At 43.4% G+C, this 22,907-nt stretch overlaps 2 protein-coding genes across 2 annotated transcripts in view; one reads left to right on the forward strand and one right to left on the reverse strand.

Moving 5' to 3' along the window:
• The window catches only part of LOC117060956 (neuronal acetylcholine receptor subunit alpha-7-like), a 106,014-nt gene extending 87,726 nt beyond the window's left edge, over nucleotides 1-18,288 (forward strand). The window contains exons 9-10 of the mRNA XM_033173579.1: nucleotides 8,605-8,714; nucleotides 17,225-18,288. Of these exons, the coding sequence (XP_033029470.1) occupies nucleotides 8,605-8,714; nucleotides 17,225-17,746 (632 nt within the window). The 3' untranslated portion in view covers nucleotides 17,747-18,288. The remainder of the gene's footprint in view (nucleotides 1-8,604; nucleotides 8,715-17,224) is intronic.
• A 1,156-nt stretch (nucleotides 18,289-19,444) lies between these two features.
• The window catches only part of DNAH6 (dynein axonemal heavy chain 6), a 118,172-nt gene continuing 114,709 nt past the window's right edge, over nucleotides 19,445-22,907 (reverse strand). The window contains exons 74-75 of the mRNA XM_033172943.1: nucleotides 20,936-21,158; nucleotides 19,445-20,050 (exon numbers count right to left, since the gene is read on the reverse strand). Of these exons, the coding sequence (XP_033028834.1) occupies nucleotides 19,947-20,050; nucleotides 20,936-21,158 (327 nt within the window). The 3' untranslated portion in view covers nucleotides 19,445-19,946. The remainder of the gene's footprint in view (nucleotides 20,051-20,935; nucleotides 21,159-22,907) is intronic.

The following is a 22,907-nucleotide window of genomic DNA, read 5'->3' on the forward strand; positions in this document are numbered from 1 at the left end:
CACTTGAAAAAATGCAGTTTCTTGATGGAGGGCTGAACGTTGTCTTCCTCAAAATAGTGGCTATCACACACACACACACACACACACACACACAGTGAGAGTGAGTGAGAGTGACCCCCACAAAATTAGGGAGCTACAATGAAAGGCTAAACATGTTTCTGTTACAAAGTGCCTCTATACGGATTTTTCCGCAGACCCTCCAAGTGGTCCCTGTTTTCCAGGGACAGTCCCAGATTTACAGAAGGCTTCCTGCTTTTCCTTAGAAGGTAAAGGGACCCCTGACCATTAGGTCCAGTTGCAGACGACTCTGGGGTTGTGGCACTCATCTCACTTTATTGGCCAAGGGAGCCGGCATACAGCTTCCAGGTCATATCTGGAGAACCAGAGCAGCGCATGAAAATGCCATTTACCTTCCCGCCGGAGCGATACCTATTTATCTACTTGCACTTTGACGTGCTTTAGAACTGCTAGGTTGGCAGGAGCAGGGACTGAGCAACGGGAGCTCACCCTGTCGCGGGGATTCAAACTGCCAACCTTCTGATTGGCAAGCCCTAGGCTCTGTGGTTTAACCCACACCACCACCCATGTCCCGTTGCTTTTCCTTAGGAAGTCCCTATTTTCATTGGAGAAATGTTGGAGGGTATACACCTATTTTCTCATTCTCCCAGGCCTCTCTACAGAAGTTGCTGTGATTTCCTGCAGCCCCCTGGACCATTTGTAGCCTTCCTGACAGCCACAAATGGGAAAACTCAGGTTCGTACACCAGAGAAATATGTGCAGCCAAGGGATCCAAAAGGAATAAGGCCTTGTACATTTGAACATTTGCTTCAAGCAAGCTTAACTGCAGGGACTTGTAAGTCAGATCATGATTTACAGGTTAGGCCCTCAATCTGGCAGCCTGTAAGCAGCTTCTGCTTCTCTCTCTTTCTCCCCGTCCCCCTCCCCAAAGTGTGTAGTGGAGAGGTTGTAATGGTGATTTCATCCCTCATAAATCTGTTTCTCTCTCCTCCCCCCCCCTCCATGCACGTACTCACACATATGCATGGGTGGCGGTCGCAAGTCTGAGGCTGAGAACAATAGCTGCGAGCCACAAAACTGAAAGGGTAGGCAAGGTAAATGCCACAGCTGCGCTGCTACAGGACAGGGAGTTGCTGTGATAAAAACGGAAGCAGGTTCCAGCGCAGCCTCCTCTGGTTGAAATACAAGCTGCCGGAAAGATGAAAAGAGACTTCACGCCACACAAATTCAAAACGAAGGCAAACAAGGTTGCTAATTAGCCATGGACTGTGTCGTACCGACATGCCAGGAGCGTTACGTTCAGATGTTGCAAAGATTTGCTCTGTGGGCAAATGAAAAGGCTATGTGGCCTGATCCCTGATGAAAACTTTGAAATAGAAAATTCCAGATTTTAACAAGGGTGCCAAAGGGACTTATATGCTATGTAGTACTTGCACAGAAAGGCCAATCGCAATGCAGCTCTGAGACCTCTTTCTGCCAGTGTGGTGTAGTGGTTAAGAGCAGTAGACTCGTAATCTGGTGAACCGGGTTCGTGTCTCCGCTCCTCTACATGCAGCTGCTGGGTGACCTTGGGCTAGTCACACTTCTCTGAAGTCTCTCAGCCCCACTCTCCTCACAGAGTGTTTGTTGTGGGGGAGGAAGGGAAAGAAGAATGTTAGCCGCTTTGAGACTCCTTCGGGTAGTGATAAAGCAGGATATCAAATCCAAACTCTTCTTCTTCTCCTCCTCCTCCTCCTTTCTCACACAAGCTGATATGCTTACGCTATTCATTCTGAAATCTTCTGCTGAAAAGCAGGAAAATATTGTTCGGCCAACAGGAGCTGGGCACTGCTTTCCTGCAGAGAATTTGTGATGTGGGAAATGCAGAACAAGAGCACTCTCCAAGGTACTGAAATAGTTCCACTGCATACCCTTCAACATTTCTCTGATGAAAATAGATATTCCATAATATTAACACACACACACACACACAAACACACACACACACACACCAATTTATATCCTGCCCCTCTGACTGGGTTGCCCAGCCACTCTGGGCAGCTTCAAACATACATAAAAACATAGTAAAGCATTAAAAATATTTCCTTTACAGGGCAGCCTTCAGATGTCTTCTAAAGGGCATTCAGATCAAAAACCGGGATGGCTTCTGTAAATCTGGGACTGTCCCTGGAAAATAGGAACACTTGGAGGGCAGGTGGCAGAAAGGCCAGACTCCTAGTGGACTACGGCTGTGCGCACTCTTACACTTTGTGAGCCATTCTGATGTGCTTTTGAAAAGCAATATGAAAAAAGTGATCTGGAACATGTTTTAGTGCCTTTCCATAATCTCTGGTTCCCCACGCAGCAGGAGATATAGCTTCTGGGTCGAATGTAGCTTGGTAAGCCCTGACAGATGGAAATTAACTACCAGCAGTCTACCGGCTTGTTTTTTGTTTTTTACTTTTGCTTTTTTTAAATTTATACTCGGGGAAATTGAACCATTTTCCTTGTTTCTTCTAGGGAGTCCCATGACACTGTTAGGAGTCAAGCGCAATTAATCACTTAATGAACTCAAGCAACATAAAAGGCAATAACATCTTAGGTTGCTGAGGAATCGTTAGCGGATGCTGCATTTGTATGCTAAAACCAAAAATATGAAATGGTTGTAATGGTATATTATCACCAGCAGTCGAATTCTGAACTGATAGCTTTGGTTTTCTTTTCTTTTTTTAATTCACAACTTGTTTTGGACTCTACACAGCGAAGAGAGAGTTTTGCTTATAATTGGAGCAGAGAAATCTCTAAAGGATTCAGCCATTCCAATCAACTCTAAAAGCAACAGTTTAGAACACAAAGGGAAATAAAGTATTGGGATCCATCAAAACTGTAGTGGGAGTTAGTTGCATAGAATGAAGAAATATAGCATCTGGTTGAGATAAAAAAAACAACTTGTTGTTGGAAGAAAGGCCCCGAGAGGTCTTTAGTGATTCCAGATAATTGAGATATTTTTTTTTTGCCTTGTCTTAATTGAAGCTAATGCATCTTACTGCCCACTGCCCACAATAAAGGGTCAAAAGAATGAGCACATACAGTAAATACTACTTGAGTGTTTATAGAATAATACTCTTCCCAAGTGTGCCTCATAGACGATCTAGGACGCAGGCATAATTTATTGTCCCATTGTTACAGATGGAGGCTTAGATCCTAGAGACAGTGGCTTGTTCTCAGCTACTCTATGAGTTCAGAGCATGGGGGAGAGTTGAATCAGGGAGTTCCTGCCCCAGAGGTGTCCTTATTACGACACTATGGTGCCTCTTGAGGACCAAATTAAATGTGATGCACTTTGGAACCTGGGGCTCCTGTTTTCAAGCAACCACTAATTTAATATAATTTAATTACTGCAATGCGTTATACGTAGGGCTGCCTCTGAAGGCGGTTCAGAAACTTCAGCTAGTGCAGAATTCAACGCCCAGGTTGCTTACCAGAGCAAGACAGTTTGAGCATATTACACCGATCCTGGCTCAACTGCACTGGCTACCAATTAGTTTCCAGGTCCAAATCAAAGTGCTGGTTTTGACCTATAAAGCCTTAAACGGCTCAGGACTGCAATACCTCAAGGACTGACTTTTCCATATGAACCCACCCGGTTCCTGAGATCATCTTCTGAGGCCCTCCTTCCTGTGCCTCTTCCTCGAGAGGTCAGGAGGGTGGCAACATGAGAAGGGGCCTTCTCTGCAGTGGCCCCCCGGTCTGTGGAATGCTCTCCCCAGGGAAGTTCACCTGGCGCCTTCGTTATACACATTTAAGCACCAGGCAAATGCGTTCCTTTTTAACAAGGCCTTTGCTTGACCTGATCTACATCCTATACCCTTTTTAAATGTGTTTTTTTGGGGCGGGGTCCTATTGGGTTGTTGTTTTTTTATTTTGATTAGGTATTTTGTGGTTTTATATCTTGATTTTGTTCTGTGAATTGCCCTGAGACCCCTGTGTATAGGGCAGTACATAAATTCTAATCATCATCATCATCATCATCATCATCATCAGGGGGATGGTGCTGAATGGTGTTTAGCAGAGAAAGAAATTAGCTGCATATATTGTTCTTCTCTTCCCAACATGTTTGGATGTGTAAAATCTTTTTCAAAAGAAACATACAAGGTAGTTAAAGTGTTTGTGCTCTGCTCTACAAATATTTATAATTTAGGCCTAAAACAAACCGAGAAACTACTAAAAAAAAAAAAAAAAAAAAACCTTCACAACCACATTTAACTCAAGCAGACCCGGAGACTGGTGTGTGTGTGTTTAATCCTTTCCTCCCGTGCATTTTCCTTAATCTAAAATGATGCTCTTTTGAGGATGCCATTAGCTTTGCGGGGGGGGGGGGGCGGGGGGCAGGAGGACAATTTAGATTTAGCATGAGAGGAAAGGGTTAAAAAGACCTTCTTCCCAGATCCAATTAGAAACCCCACATGGCTGCTGTGAAGTAAACAAAACAAACACTGAGAGAGATCCTGATTATGGATCTCCTGCAGGATGTCTAGTTTGATCTACAAAAGCAAGGGAAATTGTCTTTGTATTTATTTGTTATTTTGCTTTTCCTGTATTTTATGGGTCATGTGGTTCATTTGCACCCTCCAATCCTTCCCCGTCTTGGGGTTTGAAATAAGATAGGAGAAAATTGGGAGGATTTCTAGAGGTAGAAACAGGATTCCAGGGACTATGGCACAATTAGGAAGAAGAAGAAGAAGAAGAAGAAGAAGAAGAAGAAGAAGAAGAAGAAGAAGAAGAAGAAGAAGAAGAAGAAGAAGAAGAATTTATTACTTATACCCCACCCATCTGGCTGGGTTTCCTCAGCCACTCTGGGCGGCTTCCAACAGGAGATTAAAAATACATTAAAACATCAGTCATTTCCCCCCCTTTAAACTTCTCTAAATAAACTTCTAACAATGCAACATTGCACTGCACTGCTTCTGGCAATGCACACGGCAGTTCCCTTCTCATGTCTTGCAGGTAAGAAGCTTCCCGTTCCAGCAGAGAGGTGATGAGACTGAACATGACCTCTGTCACCTGTGGGGACTCATTGGCCCACCACCAGATGTTGCAGATGTTGCAGGTGACCAACTCTCATCATCCTGGCCATTAGCCATGCTTGCTAGGGATGATGGGCAGTTGAGCCCAGCAACTTCTGATGTGCCAAAGGACCAGCCCCCCCCCCCCCGCACAACACCTGACCTACATGCTCTCAATTGCCCACCCTGGGTGCAATGGCTTTGCATCTTGAAAGGCAGGGCTGCAAATAGTCTTTCTCCAAGGCAGTGCCTTTGCAATGGGGAGGAGTTAGGACTTATTCCTTTTCCCATTTCCTTGCTTGCTTCTTGCTGGCTGATCTTCCCATTGTTGTTGTTGTTGTTTTAATGCTCTTGTGGAACACCATTGTAGAAGAGCATTAAAGCTCTGGCAAGGATGAGGTTTTTTTCCAGGTGGCTCCTGTCATCCATCACATACAACATCCCTGGCTTTCGTCCAGGTATTGTGGTCCAAATTCAATTTCCTGACACATTTTGCAGTCCTGCGGTGTACTTTCCAAAGAATGAATCAGAGCAGAATGGAAATTCATTAGGCACTCTAGTTACAGCGGAGCTGGAGGAGCGACTCGCCCACCGCATTAGCACAAGGGGGTGAACTCCTTGTTTCTGTACATTAGCTGCAAACGTGAAAGTTAATACCTCCAGCCGTGCAGGCAGATGGGGAGAGGGCAAATGCAAGCAGGGCTGTCTGTACAGTGCTGTTGCAAATATACAAGGTCTTGGGCTTATCTGGATTAGAAACCTACGCCAGTTTTATGCCCGCATAGCTCTTATGGCTTACACCAAAGAAACTAGGGAAATGTAGTTTGGTTCAGGGTGCTGGGGATTGTTGCATTGTGAGGGGTAGACTACACTTTCCATAAAGCTTTAGATGTATGGTATCATGTGGCATTTAACATTGCTCTCAGGCTTGTCTTTCTTATTTAGGTGCTGCCTTTACCCTTAAGGTCAAGATGGATTAAGGCAGGCTTCCTCAAACTCGGCCCTCCAGATGTTTTTGGCCTACAACTCCCATGATCCTTAGCTAGCAGGACCAGTGGTCAGGGATGATGGGAATTGTAGTCTCAAAACATCTGGGGGGCCGAGTTTGAGGACGCCTGGATTAAGTGGTCTAATTCCATGCAGGGGGAAAATAATAGGTAAGGGAGAAGAGGAAGAAGGAGGGGTGCCACATTTGCTTTGGACTCCGACACCCCCCATTTCCCTTGGTCCTCCAAGGGGATAGAGCAAATAATCTGAAGAATTATGTGGTACCTCTTTCATTCGTCCCACCTTGTTGGATCTGCCCATTTGTATGCAGATATGTATGGTCTTATGATTAGCATTTCTCAAGGGACAGCTGTTGTGAGGCTGTTGAATTATGAGCAATGTGTGATTCTGGCCTCTTATCTCTCTGGGCTCCATCAGTGCCAGACCAGCTTTTGCAGCATTGTGAAAGAAGTTCCATGAAAAAATCGTGGAATTGGCTGTGTTCAGGCACTGCCAGAGTTTATTGTGAGAGGAACAATCCTAGCTGCCTCCTGGGGTTTTTCACACTTGTCCGCCTCCCTCCTCTGGTGCAGCTGCAAGTAGTAGTTGATGATTGTTCTCGGCTTCCATATCATCTATTTGACATATCATGGTTAATCATACCCATGACTAAACAAATAATGCTTCAGTCTTCCTTCCCTGGGGGGGTTGTCTGTATGAATCTGTATTTTATTCTGAATCCATGTTATGGGTCGTTGGACCGCAATAAAGATGATGATGATGATTATTATTATTATTATATCATGGTTAATTTTAACCATGGTTTGTTTGAAACAAGCCAACTTCAAGCCATAGTTTACGAAGCTGGCTTATTTCACTGAACTGTGGTTACAACTAACCACAATTTAGGGTTAGAACGTAATGTTAAATTGTGCTTTATTGAAATCTGAAGTGAAAGTGGCCAAACTCATTGTCATGGTGCACTGGAGGGGGGGGGGGTTGCCCAGCGGTGGAGCATATGCCCATGCTGCGCAGGGCAGGTGTGCTCCCGAGGGGTACGGGGTGCAGAGGATGCCCTCCCAGGCACGGGATAGCTGCTTGGGTGCACGGAGTGGCGCGCACCCCCTGCTGCCAGGGTTGGAGTGAGCCGCCGATGGTGGACATTCGGCATGCTGCCTGCCCGCGACTGCCAAATGTCACCCCCCCTCAGTGAAGACATCCGGGGCGGTCTGCCCCCACCACACACCCCTTGGGTTGCCAATATGCAGGCCAATATGCTCATTTCTCACAAGATAAACTATGGCTTACTGTGGTGTTCAAATTTAGCCAATTCAGAGTTCTGACCTCTCTAATAAGGTATCTTTTTATAGGTCTTCTCTCTCCTTTGGGGATTGAAATTAACATTGGGGCCACAATTCTATACACCTCAATTATCTCTTGTTTACCAGAGACAGCCTTTCTTTTCAGATCTTTCCTCCAGTTAACAGGCTTGGGGGGTATATCTTTTCTAAAATGTTGTTAGTGTGCTCATATGGTTCTTCAGAATCCAGCTTCCTCCCCAGGGCCACAACAAATTAAATTAAATCCATGAGTGGTGGTAGATAAATAGGGATAATTGGAGCAAAAAATTAATATATGCTGGTGCTGCTGAGTAAATCAATTCAGTGTACCAGAGGCAGAGATGAGCTTTCAGCAAAGTCCAAGTGCCTCGGACAGTGATTTCTCCTGGACAAATAAGCATACTTCAAATACACAAGAGTGGGTTTTTTATTTTCATCTGCGGAATATTAGAGAATACTGAAGACTAGGCAGCCTGGTTTGTTTGTGTGGTGGTGGATATTTGCATATTTTATTTTATTTTACTGTAACTAATCACCTGACTCTGGGGGTAAATGAGTTTAAAAGGAAAAGCGATTTGCTAGTTCCGCTGTGGGATCAGCTGCTAAAGTCAAAACCTTCAAAGCATTTCTAGCTGTATGCGTGTTTTTCCCATGTTCAACCTGTGGATGTCCACAATTATGGCAATGAGTACCTGAAGCAGGGTGTGGGGGGGGAACCTCAGGGGTGGTTGGTCAGGTGTACCTGCTACCATTAGGCAAGGCTAGTGTAGGAGATGGGTGGGGCACCTCTTTTGCCTCACTTTCTGCTCCCATTTCCCCTTGTCTCTTCCCCATAAAATGAAGGCAGGGCCACAAGTTGCCAACCTAAAGGCGAGGGCGCGCACACAGAAGGGCTGTTGACAAATGATACATTGTCTATATTCTGTAATTAGTGGTATAACACAACCACTTAGGAAAAGACTAAAAGAGGATGCATCCCGTTAAATTCAGGAAGTGTGTATATATTTTGTTTCTAGTTTCTTCTTTTAAAGCGCATTAAACTGACAAATGTTTAACGGCTATAATTTTGCAATGCAGAATACATTGCATATTCTTATGTCATTTACCATGCTGTCAAGGCTGTAAAAATAAAACCAAGTTGCCAAGTGCTCTTGGGAGCCCCCAAAGGCTAAGTAACTATTTGTTATCTTCTCCCTCCCTCTTTTAATGCACAGCACAATATTTTGCAAGCATCATGGTAATTGTCGGCTTATCTGTGGTGGTGACGGTTCTCGTTCTTCAGTTCCATCATCACGACCCTCAAGCTGGAAAGATGCCCCAATGGGTAAGTGCAAACAGATCAATCTCAAAAACATGCATGGATAAATATATATATATACTAGTGGGTATTATGCCCGTTAAATTAACAGGCGCTAGGACACCGCGTCATGCTCGGCTGCATGATCTCGAGCCGCGGGAAGCGAGCGGCGCTGTTGCTGGGGTGGGGGAGGCGACGTCGACGCTCTCAGCCTGGTCTCTTCCGCGCGTGTGCCCAGCCTTGCAGACACGCCCCCCTCACTCTCGTCCCTGCCCCTGCCCCTTCCCGCTCTTACGTCCGGGCATTCCCTGGCTGGCTTGCCGCCTCCTCGCTTACTGACAGCCAGCCGGCCCCGCCCTTCCTTCCTCCCTCCCTCCCACCTTCTCCTCGCGCCGACCTTTCCCGAAGTGTCTCTACGTTCCGAGTCCCAACAGCTGTCCGTGGGGCACATGCGCAGTAGCGCAAACCCACGGACACAGGGACTGGACGCAGAGACACTTGGACTTTATTATATAGGATAATTGTTTTGGAGGTGATAGAAAGAACAGAATATTTTAAAGAGAAGCTCACAATTCTGTCAGTGTCTCACATACGATATGCTCCTATTTGCTTTCGACTAAGCCTGCACAATTTGTGACCCATCCAGAGTGTGTAGGCTTCTGGAGAAGCACTGACAGCCACTTGGCCACTTCAGTCCCTTTTATTTGTAAAAGTATTCATATACCTCCCACTTACAAACCATTACAATAACTTAATAGTTAGCTGCTTTCTGATTTTAACATTTTTACAAGTTTTTGATTGTATGGTTTTATGTATGATGGTTGTAAACCACTCTGTTATTATATTTTTATATATAGTATATAATTGTTTTTTATAAATAATACGTTTTAAAACAACATCTTGTTGTATCTGTCTGTCTCAAGAGACAATGAAGTGCACCTCCAGTGGTGAAATCGAACTTCCTCGGGGCACAATATAACACAATCATTAAAATGACTGGCTACTCAAGGGAAATAACAGATAGATAGATAGATAGATAGATAGATAGATAGATAGTATATTGCCCTATACCCTCAGCTCGCAGAGCATAAAATTTAAACAATGGCATAGGCCTGCTGACATAGCAAAGCCTCCAGAAGTCAAAAGCGAGGATGCCTGTTGAATCTCTGCTGTAGCTAACTCATGGCTAATTTCCTCAGCAGCTATCCCTATGTGTTTCAGCAGAAATAAAATACTGGTAGTTAGAAATTCTGTGCTTACAAGATTGCGGGGCCAGGCATTACCTTCCAAAAGCCTTGAGGATTGCATTGAGATTCTGGCATTGCTGTCCTCGTGCAGTTCAGAATAGAGTGAATTTTGCATGGAATAGTAATTGGTACATGCAGGGGGCCTACATCATAAAGAGGATGTTCACTTGTGAACGCAAGGGTAGTCTGGAAGAGGTACAAAGTAGACTCATCTCCGTAGCTGTGCAAAAGGACGCCTCAACAGAATACTGAGAAGTTGCTTCTCTCATACAAACCAAGACAGCTGGAGGGACTGTTGCTCTTGTGATTCCCATCACGTCAGCACTGTTGTTCTCTTGCTAGGCTTCTTGCCGGCCATGTTACCTGTCTCTTTCACAGGCCTCCCCATAGCTCTTTGCTAGGTAAGAAAGCCATCCTAACAGATTCCGCATCTATGGAGGAGTTTGAATTCTCTTCCTAGAAATTTGGTTCTCTGCCACTCTCGTCTCAAAAGCTTCTCTCCCGCTCATAAATAGTCTCTCCTACAGAGCTGAGAGCTGCCTTGATTTCATTTCTGTTTATAATGAATTGCATATTGTTCTGTAATTATTTTTCATCTTGAAAAATAACTGATTTTAAGAGGGATGGAGGAGCTGCCTCGAGAGCAGCACTAACCAACCAAATCCCACTGCTTAATTGAGTGGCACTCGAGGTTAACCAGCATAAATTTTACCTGCAATGAATTTTTGCAAGGACATTCTGCAGTTTGCCTTGATGTTGGCCATTTCATTTTAGCTATTAGCAGCTAATTAATTGCAGCAATTATGTACAGTTCTGTTAATTTGTATGTTGCCGGTTATATGGGTTGATTATAAAGTTCACTGCCCTGATCCAGCAAGAAGAAAATAGGCATGCAAATAGTTGTGCAGGTGTATTATCTGGGGATCAAAAGTCCAATCTAGGGCTGGGATAATCTTTTCTGAAATGGAGCTCGCCATCTGTTCAGCAGGAAGCAGAGGAATGGATTGCCCTGACTTTGAATTTAAATAATATTAACACCAATATTACAACAACAATGGCTGCCAGCAAAGGAGTGTAAATAGCATAGAAACAACACAATATGAGGCCAAGTATAGAGGATTGCCTAAAACGTTGTTTGAATACATTGAATAATTGCATTTGTATTTGGTTATGTTCCAAAAAGGAAAGGAAGAAATAAGTAAATTTAGAAATTATATTGAACACTGGAAACATTTACAGGTAGGTAGCCGTGTTGGTCTGCCATAGTCAAAACAAAATAAAATAAAAAATTCCTTCCAGTAGCACCTTAGAGACCAACTAAGTTTGTTCTTGGTATGAGCTTTCGTCTGCATGCACACTTCTTCAGATACACTGATACAGAAGTCTTGTTGTTGTTCAGTCGTTCAGTCGTGTCCGACTCTTCGTGACCCCATGGACCAGAGCACGCCAGGCATGCCTATCCTTCACCGTCTCTCGCAGTTTGGCCAAACTCATGCCAGTCGCTTCGAGATACGGAAGTAACTGCACCCTTAAATATAGTGAGGGAGTGGGGAGGGGTATTACTCAGAAGGGTGGTGGGAATGGGTGATTGGCTGATAGGTGTGGAAAACCTGTTGATGACTCTTAACGACTTCAACTGGTCTTACAGGGAAAGGCAAGGGGTGAGATGGCTAAAGATAGCTTTGTCATGTATAATGAGATAAGAATCCAATGTCTTTGTTCAGACCAGGTTTCTCCATGTTTTAAGTTTGGTGATTAGTTGCAATTCAGCCACTTCTCTTTCCAGTCTTCTGAAATTCCTTTGTATTAAGACAGCTACTTTAATACTTTTTGTGTGTCTAACTAATCTCTAGGAACATTTTTTAATTTCAGTAATTTTTATTTAACACATGTGCTACATCTGTCTAGCTAAAATGAATGTTGTGCTAGTTTGTGCCCTTATTTATTATGGGAGGACTTGGTCGGCTGGGATTTTATACGGGGCCAATCCTTTTGAGATTTTGCGGCTTCTAAAAAGTTGAAGGCACAGATAAACTCAGGGCTCATCCATACAGTACTTGCCCTTGGCCCATCGCTTCCCCCTGGGGGAACTCTTTTTAAAGTGCTGAATCAGAGCCAACATCAACTGGGTTTTCTCTGGATTGACGTTGGCTCCGATTTATCACTAAAGAGCGGGTTTTCCCAGGGAAAGTGGCGGGGCAAGGGCAGAACCTTTTGGCCGGTGTCTAGAAAGTTACTTGGAGCCATGCTTTCTAGTGGTAAATCATGTCCTGTCAAAGAGAATCACTAGTTTTGGGACTTTAGGTCCTTGAGACAAATCCACTTTTTAAGCTTCCCCCCCCCCGCACTTTCTCTTTTCAAGCCTGTAAGGTATGGATAACTTTTTAATTACAAGCTACGGACAGCTTTTTAATTACATAAATATCATTTGGAAGAATCAGTGACCTCATATTATGCGGTTGCCCCAACAGTTGCTTCATCCCATATAATAAGTTCATTTCGCGTGTCAGCTTATAATATTATGAATTATTTTAACATTAAAAATTCACCACCAGGGCCGCATTAGTGCTTTTTTATGCTTGTTCAATAGGCTACATTGATGTCTTGGGAGCTGAACACTATGATGCAATCAAGAGCTGCAGGCAGGAATGCCAAGAGTTATTCCTGTTGGTATCTATTACATGTCACTGCAGGAGGCCCTTGTGGGAATCTGAGCAATAGCTTCTAGATAGCCTTTGGTTGTAGGGTTCATTTCAAAGTCACAGATGTTCTCAGAAAGTTCAGGAGCTAGACAGTCTGTTTGCAGAGTATCATTTAAATTCGGAAGATAACTTTATTAGCTATTGTCGAAACAAAATAGGAAATTCTTTCCAGTAGCACCTTAGAGACCAACTGAGTTTGTTCTTGGTATGAGCTTTCGTGTGCATGCACACGAAAGCTCATACCAAGAACAAACTCAGTTGGTCTCTAAGGTGCTACTGGAAAGAATTTCCTATTTTGTTTCGACTATGGCAGACCAACACGGCTACCCACCTTTATTAGCTATTGTTGAACTTCCCAGTGAAGGGCATCAGTGCTTAGTCCATGCTCCCAGATGCTTACCATCTGGGTTTCCTTCCTTGTGTTCACCTTGCAAACATGGGACTGCAATCCTGCAGGGAAAAGCAGTTTTGAAGGGGAAAGTTTCACTGGGAAAGACCAAAAGTAAATCCAGTTCAGCATTCTGTTTCCAGAAGTTTAGGTACTTCTGCAAAGCCTACCAGTGAAACAATTAAGTCAACAAAGGCTTCCTCTGTTATTTGTCCCCAGCATCTCGTGATCTGTCAGGGCTAATAGTGCTTTCCTCCACGAATTTGGTTGTGCTAGCCCAGTGCATGTAGTACAGTCAAACCTCGGTTGTCAAATGTAATCTCTTCCGGAAGCCTGTTCGGCTTCCAAAATGTTTGACAACTGAGGCGCGGCTTCTGACTGGCTGCAGGAGCTTCCTGCACTCAAGCGGAAGCCTCACTGGACGTTCGGCTTCCGAAAAACGTTCAAAAACCAGAACACTTACTACTGGGTTTTCGGCATTTGGGAGCCAAAACGTCCCAAAACGGGGCCGTTTGGAAACTGAGGTTTGACTGTACCCATTTCCCCTAACAACCAGTTGTAGGCACCCTGAGCCAAAAGTGGATCTAATCTAAATCTGCCTGTACTTCCAATTAACTGCCCCTACCTGACAAGTTGGGGATCAGGTCACCCCTCTTTTATAGAGAATGTTTCATTGAGACCCTCCAAATACTGACAAGGCATTCACAAGTATTTAAAAAGGACATTATATTCTAACAAGGCAACCTCAAATCCCTGGGTAATGTAGCATTGTGGCAGCAGTGGTAGAGTCTATCATGAGCTCCAGCACAAATGATAGTGGCAGCAGTAGAATTTAAATGTATTACAGGATTTCCAAGAGTTTTCTGAGAGAACCAAGCAAGACCTGTCACTTCTTACAGCAACCTCAAATTGCCTAGAAAACAGGGAGAAAAATCAGTATAGGAAAGAGAATGATCTGGGTGCAGAGCATTGTGTGCTTGACCTGCTGTGGTTGCAGAATGTCACACACACAACAATGGGCCATTAAATCTTCCTCGGTTATTGTAAAATATTTCAAAGCACTTGGTGCATAGCACAGCAGTTGCTAACCTCCAGTTCAGGGGCCTGATCCAGCCTTCCAAGCACCTTCCCCCTCCTGGAAGAAGACCCCACTGATTTTGTGGTGGGGTGTGTGTGTGCTGCACTGATGCAGATACACACTGCCCTCCTACTGGGCCATCAGAGCCATCATTTGTTGAGTGGAGGGGCAACAGTAACTTCATCCTGATCATCAGCTGACCTCCACAGGTGAGCTGAGGAGGAGGGGCTATGTTCTTGTACATGTAATATGCCTGCGTATCAGAGAGAGTGGAGGTAACAACAACCATTACTGGCATTTGGCTACCCTGGAAGACTAGCCAGGGTTGAATGTGGCCCTCAGGTCAAAAAAGGTTAGACACCACCACCACCTGTCATATGAAAACAAGAAAAGGATATGCATAAGTGTCTACCCAAGGAAGATTTTAAATTTACTCTAACCCAGAGTGGAGTCATTTGACCAAATTGTCTATAAAGATACAGCTGCCTTTGTCATATGGCTGATCTTCACAAAGGTGATTTCTCCCCCTTCTTTTTTTAAATTCTCTATGTGGGTTTGCATTTATTGGACATAAACATCATTAGCAACATTTACTCCAATTATTAGGGAGATAATGATTCGCCTCGGGCATTTTTTTTTTTACAAAACCTACCCTCCAGGTAACGATTACATATGCTTGAGTAGGTATGGCATTCAATAAGCATGTGATTTGTCTTCTCTGTTGCTGGAAATCGCCCTTATTCAATAACACAATTTTTAAAAAGAGCACTTTTGATATAGATCAGAAATAAGATCAGTAGTTTTGAAAAAGATCAGACCAAAAAAAAAAATCAGTAAGCTGCTAAACTGAATTCACTCGCTTCAACAATCAATGTGTGCCAATAGAGCCTTTGAGAAAGGCCATACTTTTATCCTTCAGTATCAGGCTAGAGCTTCTATTAATCTGAGCTCTCAAGAGACCCAATCCTTTGGCCATTTTCTGTTGTTGTGAAGATCCAGGATTCTGGGCTACTTTGTTAATGGTGTGGAGCAAGGCCTGAAAACAAGCACCCATCCCTTTTAAAATCCTTTATACTTGGTGTAATGGCCTCATTTCTTCATTTCCTAGCAGTCTTCACAGTATCTTCCAAGCACACAGGAAAGGACCCACTCCCCTCCCTCCCAGTGCTCCTATCTACCAGGAATAGATTGGAAACAATCTCCCAGTCCTCACCTTTTCTTCCACCTACCTGAGTGGTTGAAAGGTGCCAGTGGCCTGTTATCCCAGGTACTTCTCTTCACCCGTGTGGAACCTGCCAGGTACCAAATTCTGCCTCTAGAGGTGTGCCTAGTTCCAAATAACAGATTGGGGAATCTCCTATCAACCCACCTCCTTAGTTGCATAGGGTTCTAACTGGGAACTACTCCATAGGAAAAAATTGTCATCTTCTGAACATAACGATGGATCCTTGCTTCCTGCAAGCAAGTTTAAGGGTCTATTGTAATACTAGGGTTAAACCAGAGATGGAGGGCAGGGGCACACATGCAAGCCCCACTCACAACACCCCCAGGTATTACTTGTGGTAAATGAGCCACCATAGCTGATAGAGGGCCATGAAAATTTGTGTCCCAGGCTTTTTAGACTCATCTACCCATGTAAGGGACGTGGGTGGCACTGTGGCCTAAACTGAGCCTAGGGCTTGCCGATCGGAAGATCGGCGGTTCAAATCCCTGCGACAGGGTGATCTCCCGTTGCTCGGTCCCAGCTCCTGCCAACCTAGCAGTTTGAAAGAACACCAGTGCAAGTAGATAAATAGGTACCACTGTGGCAGGAAGGTAAGCGGTGTTTCCATGTGCTGCTCTGGTTTTGCCAGAAGTGGCTTAGTCATGCTGGGCACATGACCTGGAAAAACTGTCTGCGGACAAACATCAGCTCCCTTGGCCAGTAAAACAAGATGAGCACAGCAACCCGAATCGTTCACAGCTGGACTTAACTGTCAGGGGTCCCTTTACCTTTACCTTTACCCATGTACTATCTGAAACCAAAGGGGCTCGTTGGTTGTGAAATATATTGACATTATTTTCAGCTCTCGTACCCCACTATAGCAGCCTCTTTTCTCATGAAGCGCCCATTGGCCAAGTAGGTTTTCAGAACTATTTATTTATTAACATAGGACTCTAATCCTGCTGGCAGATTGAACACTGAGGAAATGGGTTTCCAGGAACTTCTTCCCCATGTCTTTTCTCGTTGCCCATTCCCAAGGTAAACTTGCAAACTAGAAGCAGCAGCCACAGGCTAATATTACATGGGGGTATAGTACAACATTTTGTTTCTCTGTTGCATTTATTCCAACGCTAAAACTATTGGTTTGAGGTAAGCAATTAAAAATCAAGGCTAGGTCCTTACTGGTGAGAGATCTTTGTCTAGTTGTGTCAGGAAACTATTCTGCAAGCGAGAGACCCCTCTTCATGGTTTATATGTAGTTGATTAATCTAATTTTCCTTGGGACTGGACACAAGGCCCCATTTTCCAAGCTTTTTTTTTATTCAATTAGCTCCCAACAAAGCATGAGGTTCCTCAAACAAGATACTCAATAGAGATGGTGTAATCTATTATACAAGTTACCAGAGAAATCTATACCACTATCACCTACATGAGATAATCCAAGAGACTTTCCTTGTTAATGGAACACTCCTTCACACTGCTATACATTAAAGGATTAAGACTGATAACAGTTCAACCCTGTTTAAATTCTTTGATTTCAGTAATTTAATCACTTTCCGGTAGTTAAGTTTCTTAACCAATCTTAATTTCTTGTAAGTACTCAATAGAGACTGCTTCCACTACAACTATAAAAAGAGCTCTTGCAATGCACCTGAGGCATCTATTTTCCAGATTAGTGGCCTGAAACATAAAAGTCTAGTAGAAGCACAGTTAATACAAAAAATGTTTTTTCCTGACATCTTTGTTTCATTCTAGATAGTCATGATCTATGACTCTACATACAGAAATTTATAGAACGGCAAAATCCCTTCGCAAAACACATTTCCCCTGATGCTTCTTGGTGCAATTAGTATTTGTTGTAAAGTTGGTCTTTCAAAGCTTCTGAGAAATGTGCTGATAGTTTCTGTATTTTTTTCAGGTTCGTGTAGTTCTGCTGAACTGGTGTGCTTGGTTTTTGAGAATGAAAAAACCTGGCGAGAGCTTAAGACCCCTTTCTTGCAAATACAGCCACTCTAGACACCAGTCAAGTGTCAGCAGCGTAGAAATGAATGTCTTACCAGGACACCAATCTAGCAATGGCAATGTGATCTACAGCTACCATGTCATGGAAAACCCTTGCTGCCCACAGAACAGTGATATGAGCGATAAGGGTGGAAAAGGTCCCACTTCTTCACCTGAAGATGCCGAGCTTACTCAAAGGAAAGTTTTAATGGACACTATCCCAGTGATTGTGAAAATCCTGGAAGAAGTTCAGTTCATTGCAGCCCGTTTCCGAAAACAGGACGAAGGGGAAGAAATCTGCAGTGAATGGAAGTTTGCTGCTGCTGTCATAGACAGATTGTGCCTCGTGGCGTTTTCACTCTTTGCCATCATCTGCACGCTCACAATACTAATGTCTGCTCCAAATTTCATTGAAGCTGTTACAAAAGATTTTACATAAGGATCTCAGAAACCAACAGAAAACTCCCAAAGGTTATTGGGGATTATGAATTGATGCCATTAATTTTGTTAAACAATGAGATTTTAAAATTGGGAAGTGCACTTTGTGCGCCGACTTCAATAAAGGAAAGGAGTTGGAATGAATTTCAGCATCCAGTTGTCTCCCCCAAATGTTAGAGATTACAAGGTACAGGATTAAAGTACCTGGCTCTGTTACTTGTTTTGTAAACAGTGTCCTCTCCCTGTACTCGTGGTCATGATCTCTGATAAATATTAGATGAAACCTGATATACAACATATGCGTTGCCAAGTAATTAGTCAAGTATAAGTGCTATTAGGAAAACACTAGTGAACATTTTGCTGCATTTGTAAATCTTTCCTTAAACACGTTATTTGCTGTCATTTCCTTAAACACGTTATGTGTCATTTTCAATATCTTTGTTTGCATCTTGACGCAAAGTTCATCTATGGTAATGTATCACTTTTGCCTTGAATGATATTGCGGTTTGCCAAATAAATGGCGAGTTTTAGCTTTTATCACCATTGTGATGGTCTGAAATATTTATCCAGCTTGCCCTGGAATATCTTCGAAACATTTTTCAGTGTCCAACATACTCATAGGAATGACAACTTATCACCTTTCCCTAAGTTAAGCATTAAGGCTGCAAATGTGTTTGTATACATAATCAAATTTAATTAAATTGTATTGGTCTAATGCTTATTTATTCTAGCCTGTAAGGTGGTACATAGTCCCAAACATTTAGAAAGCATTGTATGTATCACTTGCTGGATTGAGAATGATGGGTATAAATCAGGTACATGTTCAGGTAGGCATCTGAATGTGTATCTGAGCAAAGGTTTGGATACACATTCCCCCTAAATGCACATGAAATGCCTTTGTGTAAGGAACTATTTGTCATAGACTACAATGCGTAAGGGAGCATTCAGCTGACCTATAAGCCCATTAAGATGGTGGAGATCTCTACTGCTGAAAGCTACAGCTACTGTGGGGGACAGCAATCCAAACCCATGATCTGCAGTACCTGGGAGAGGAGGTTGGTCCCAGCCCTCCCTGACTCCACTGGCTCTATTTGTGGGGGAGCCCAGTGGCGAGGAGCGCCCCAAGGCACCCACCAGCATGGCAGGAAGGTGGTATTCCTGCCACTGGAATGCCCCGGAATGGATCCTGAGCCAGCCCTACTGCTGTCATGTGGCAACAATGGGTCCAAGTTGGGCCTCTTAGATGTGCCAGCCTTTAAACTGGCACAGGCATGGGGTATTTTCCCCTCGCGTCCTCCTGCCCTCCATTCTGGCCAGTGTGAGTGGCAGGGCAGTACCGGTGCCCCTCAATCCAGCCCTGCCACTACCAGCCAGAGGTCAGGACTGCAGCCTAAAATATTTTCTCATGACATCAGTCCCCTGATTAAGGGCTTCTGATGACCAGATACTGATGTGACAATTGTCATCATATGATGAGTTGATACTACTTATGCCATATGCCTTCTATACAGGGAAGAGCAAAGTTTATACAAACGTGAGTACAGTAAAGGAGTTTGTTATTATTGGATCTATTGTAGAATGTAATGTTTCCCAACTTTTTTGCAAGCTGCCAAGTCATATTGAAAATGGAGACAAGCAAGCATTGCTTAGGTAATTATTTCCTTCCCCTCCCAATAACTATTATGGTGTGCATGTGGGCGTGAAAAGGAAACGTTTATTGCATAAATTTTTCAGACAAAATGGAATTTAGCCATTCAATTGCCAATTGCAATATTCTTTTTTCTTAGAAACTTTTCCCATTATAAGCAATTTGCATTTGCAAAGAAACCAATATATAAAAGCTTACAGCACAGGATTCACAATGTTATCCCTTTGATGCAAAGCATGTTTCTTCATTTGAAACATCCACATGCTATAGAAGTAGGCTTAAAAAAAGAAGAAGGTACTACCGATGCATAAAATACAGACACAGTAAATGAAAAGGAAAGGGGAGCAGTGGGAAATGAACACTACATCCAACTTATTCTTGAAGTCTAATGCAAATAAAAAATGACTTGGAAGGGAGGAACAGTTCTGAGAGTGTGGTTATATAGCATACCAATGTGATGAGCACGATGCTGATGTAACTTTACAACTCTGCACCTGCCATATGGTGTGAGCACAATGTAGACTTATGCTGGTGGACAGCAACCATGTCCCAACTATTCGTTCAGCTGGCAAAGCAATGCAGAGCCTTTGGAGATCCAATAGTCACTTGGCCTTTTGGAAGGCAGTAAGACGGTGACCACAAAATTGGTGGAATGACCTAATTCAAAAAGTAACAAGAACTTTGTTATCATGTGTCCACTGGCTCTAAAGCTAGTAACCATTAAAACCTGTATAAAGTACAGTACGTGAAATCTGGAATAAGGAGTTCAACTGAATGCAACCTGAATATAAGGGCTAGGATACCAACAGACCTGATTCTCCCAACCACATTTTCAGTCCCCTTCCACCTTCTTACCAGTGGTCTTCCTTCCTCTCTCTGGTAGTGGTGTGCTTTGGTAGCAAACTGCAAAAGGACCAGCTACCTCCTTCCCCTTTTCGGTGCCTGGTGCCTTGCATATCTGTGCATAAGGCCAAAGCAGTCCCTGGGGCATGCAGTTTTCCCAGGGGCTGGTGCAACATCAGAAGCCCCTCCCTTCCCTGCAAGATTGGCTTGTCTGCAATCTTCCCAGGGAAACCGACAATATTTGGGTGCCCCTGGGAAAGCAGCAAAAGGGACATACACAGAGGTAAATGCACCCTAATCCCACTCCTACCATGGCCCCAGCAGCCACAGAGGAGAAGGGGTGGGAAGGGAGCACAGTGGCAGTCAGGGAGGTCTCTTGCCCTGCCACGTGAGCAGCCATGGTGGCAGCAATTGCCAATTATGAGTGTTTAGGATATGAAATTCAGAAGCTCACTAAACTTTATGCGGCTATTATGAGAAAATGTAGGTTACACGCTTTTGACCATAGCTGTCTGCCCCAATTTTGATCGAGCCGAGAAGCTCACCCTAATATTTTAAATTAATTAAGAGCCATGGCCTACTTGTAATAGCTCAGATGAGTTCATGTCTGGAGCATCCACACATATAGATTTTTCTTACTATGTACAAAACTAATTAAAATTATATGCTTCCCACCATTTTCATCAAAGATACAGTTACCTGTGGTGGACAGTGTTCCTGCTCTTGCTCCCGTTTTATAGAGTGGCGCATGATACAGAGACGGGTCTGGCTCATAATTCTGATGTGGCTCAAAATGCACTACCGGCAACACTGGGTTCATTTGCCTTGGCAAGGCATCTTCGATAACCATCTCTTCATCGTCCCAGCGACTGGCATCCATAAACATTCCATGGACCAACACACCATCTTCAGGAGAGGGCAGCTGAAAGAAGTATCAAGGGGGGGGGGGGAACCCACATCACTCAAGTCTAGTAGCCAACAAAAATAAACTTAATAATCAAAGCTGATCTAACTATTCACCTCTTGGCAATAACATGCTCCCCTTTTTGTAAGAACTTACACATTTATTTATTATATACAGGGTGAGTCTTTTAAAAGAGGTGCCGTGGAACATGTGCACTCTGTGCCTCTTATATACATACAGTATTTAAAACTTCTAAGTAGTTCACAATTAATAGAAAACTATCATTAAGAACTAAGAACTAAAAACAATTAAAATCAACGGCAGACTAAAAAGAGATTGAAACACTTCAACACATGCATGGATAAGGTGACCCTGTATATAAACTGGTCACAAGCCAATTGGGCTTTGTATACCAATAACAACACCTTGAACTTGACCCAGTAACAAACTGGCAGCCAGCGCAGATCCCTGAGCAGAGGTTTCATATGCTAATAGGGTCTCACTCCTGTCGGCAAGCGCGCTACAGCATTCTGCACTAACTGCATTTCCTAGGTCAAGTGCAAGAGGAGCCTGGGATGGCTCACAAAGATACAATATGTGGACTCTCCTTCACTGGAGGTTTGTAAGCAGAGTTTTGATGGCCATTTGTCAATGATTCTTTAGTTGCAATGCCTGCATTGCAGGAGGTTGGACTTAATGGCTTTTGGGGTTCCTTTCCGACTTTACAATTCCACCGAGAACACCCTCTCTCTGGTCCCCATTCTTCCTATTTGTCCTGTTCCTATTCCTAGTATTCTTACTACTGGGATCACATGTAGGGCCCCTCAACCGTATTTCTTGTGATAAATGGAAAAAAGAGCAACAGAAATTAAATTACACTAGATAAATGCTGTTGTTCTTTAAATATAATTCTGAGGATTAGTGATGCTGGAGAAATCCATTGTAAATATGCTATGCCGTGAATTTCCTTCAGTCTGCCCACTTGACCCCTACTGTGGCACAGACAAGAGTCTGCTGTGAAAGCTATTCAGCTTAGTTCTCAACAACATTTAATAAAAAAACAAACATGCACACATCACAGGAAAAGTAAATATGCAAATTGCTTTGAGATATATTTTAATTGCTTTTCTTGTTTCTGAAGTGTTGTTACTTGCCAAGTGCAGCCAATATGCACTAAAACTGCAATCTTAAGCATGTCTACCAATAAGTAAATCCCACGGAATTCAGTGAGGCTTAATCCCAGGTAAATGGGGGTAGGATATGAACCTTAACCTGCTCCCTGTTGTGAATTTTCAAAAACAATAGAAAGCATCAATCTTTTTTTTTTTCCACATGGAAAAGAATTGATCACTTTGGTTGCTTTTGGGTTTTATCTGTACTCCTCAGTTAAAATTCTGCCCAGTGGGACAAACTGGGGAGAACCATCTGGAAATGACTGCTCGTTTTAGACCCTCTGAGATATGTGTTTTAAAATTAAAATTCCTTCCCCCAAACAAGTTTATACTAATGGTGAAATCAAGGCAGCATGAATCGTTTTCTTCTTCTTTGGCGATCACTCGTAGCCGAGTAAGATTGTTTTTCATGAACACGATCTTAACAGTGAGGCAGCATGAGTGGCTACAATCCCAACCCTATTTACATGGCAGCAAGCATAGCTGAATTCAGTGGGACTTACTTCTAAGCAGGCATGATTAGATTTGCAGCCATAGTTCAGTCATTAACTACGTCATTAACTTTGTCTTTAAAGTGTGACAAAGCCTCATTGTT

Source organism: Lacerta agilis, chromosome 16 (genome assembly GCF_009819535.1).
Source record: "Lacerta agilis isolate rLacAgi1 chromosome 16, rLacAgi1.pri, whole genome shotgun sequence".
In the NCBI taxonomy this organism is placed as follows: domain Eukaryota; kingdom Metazoa; phylum Chordata; class Lepidosauria; order Squamata; family Lacertidae; genus Lacerta; species Lacerta agilis.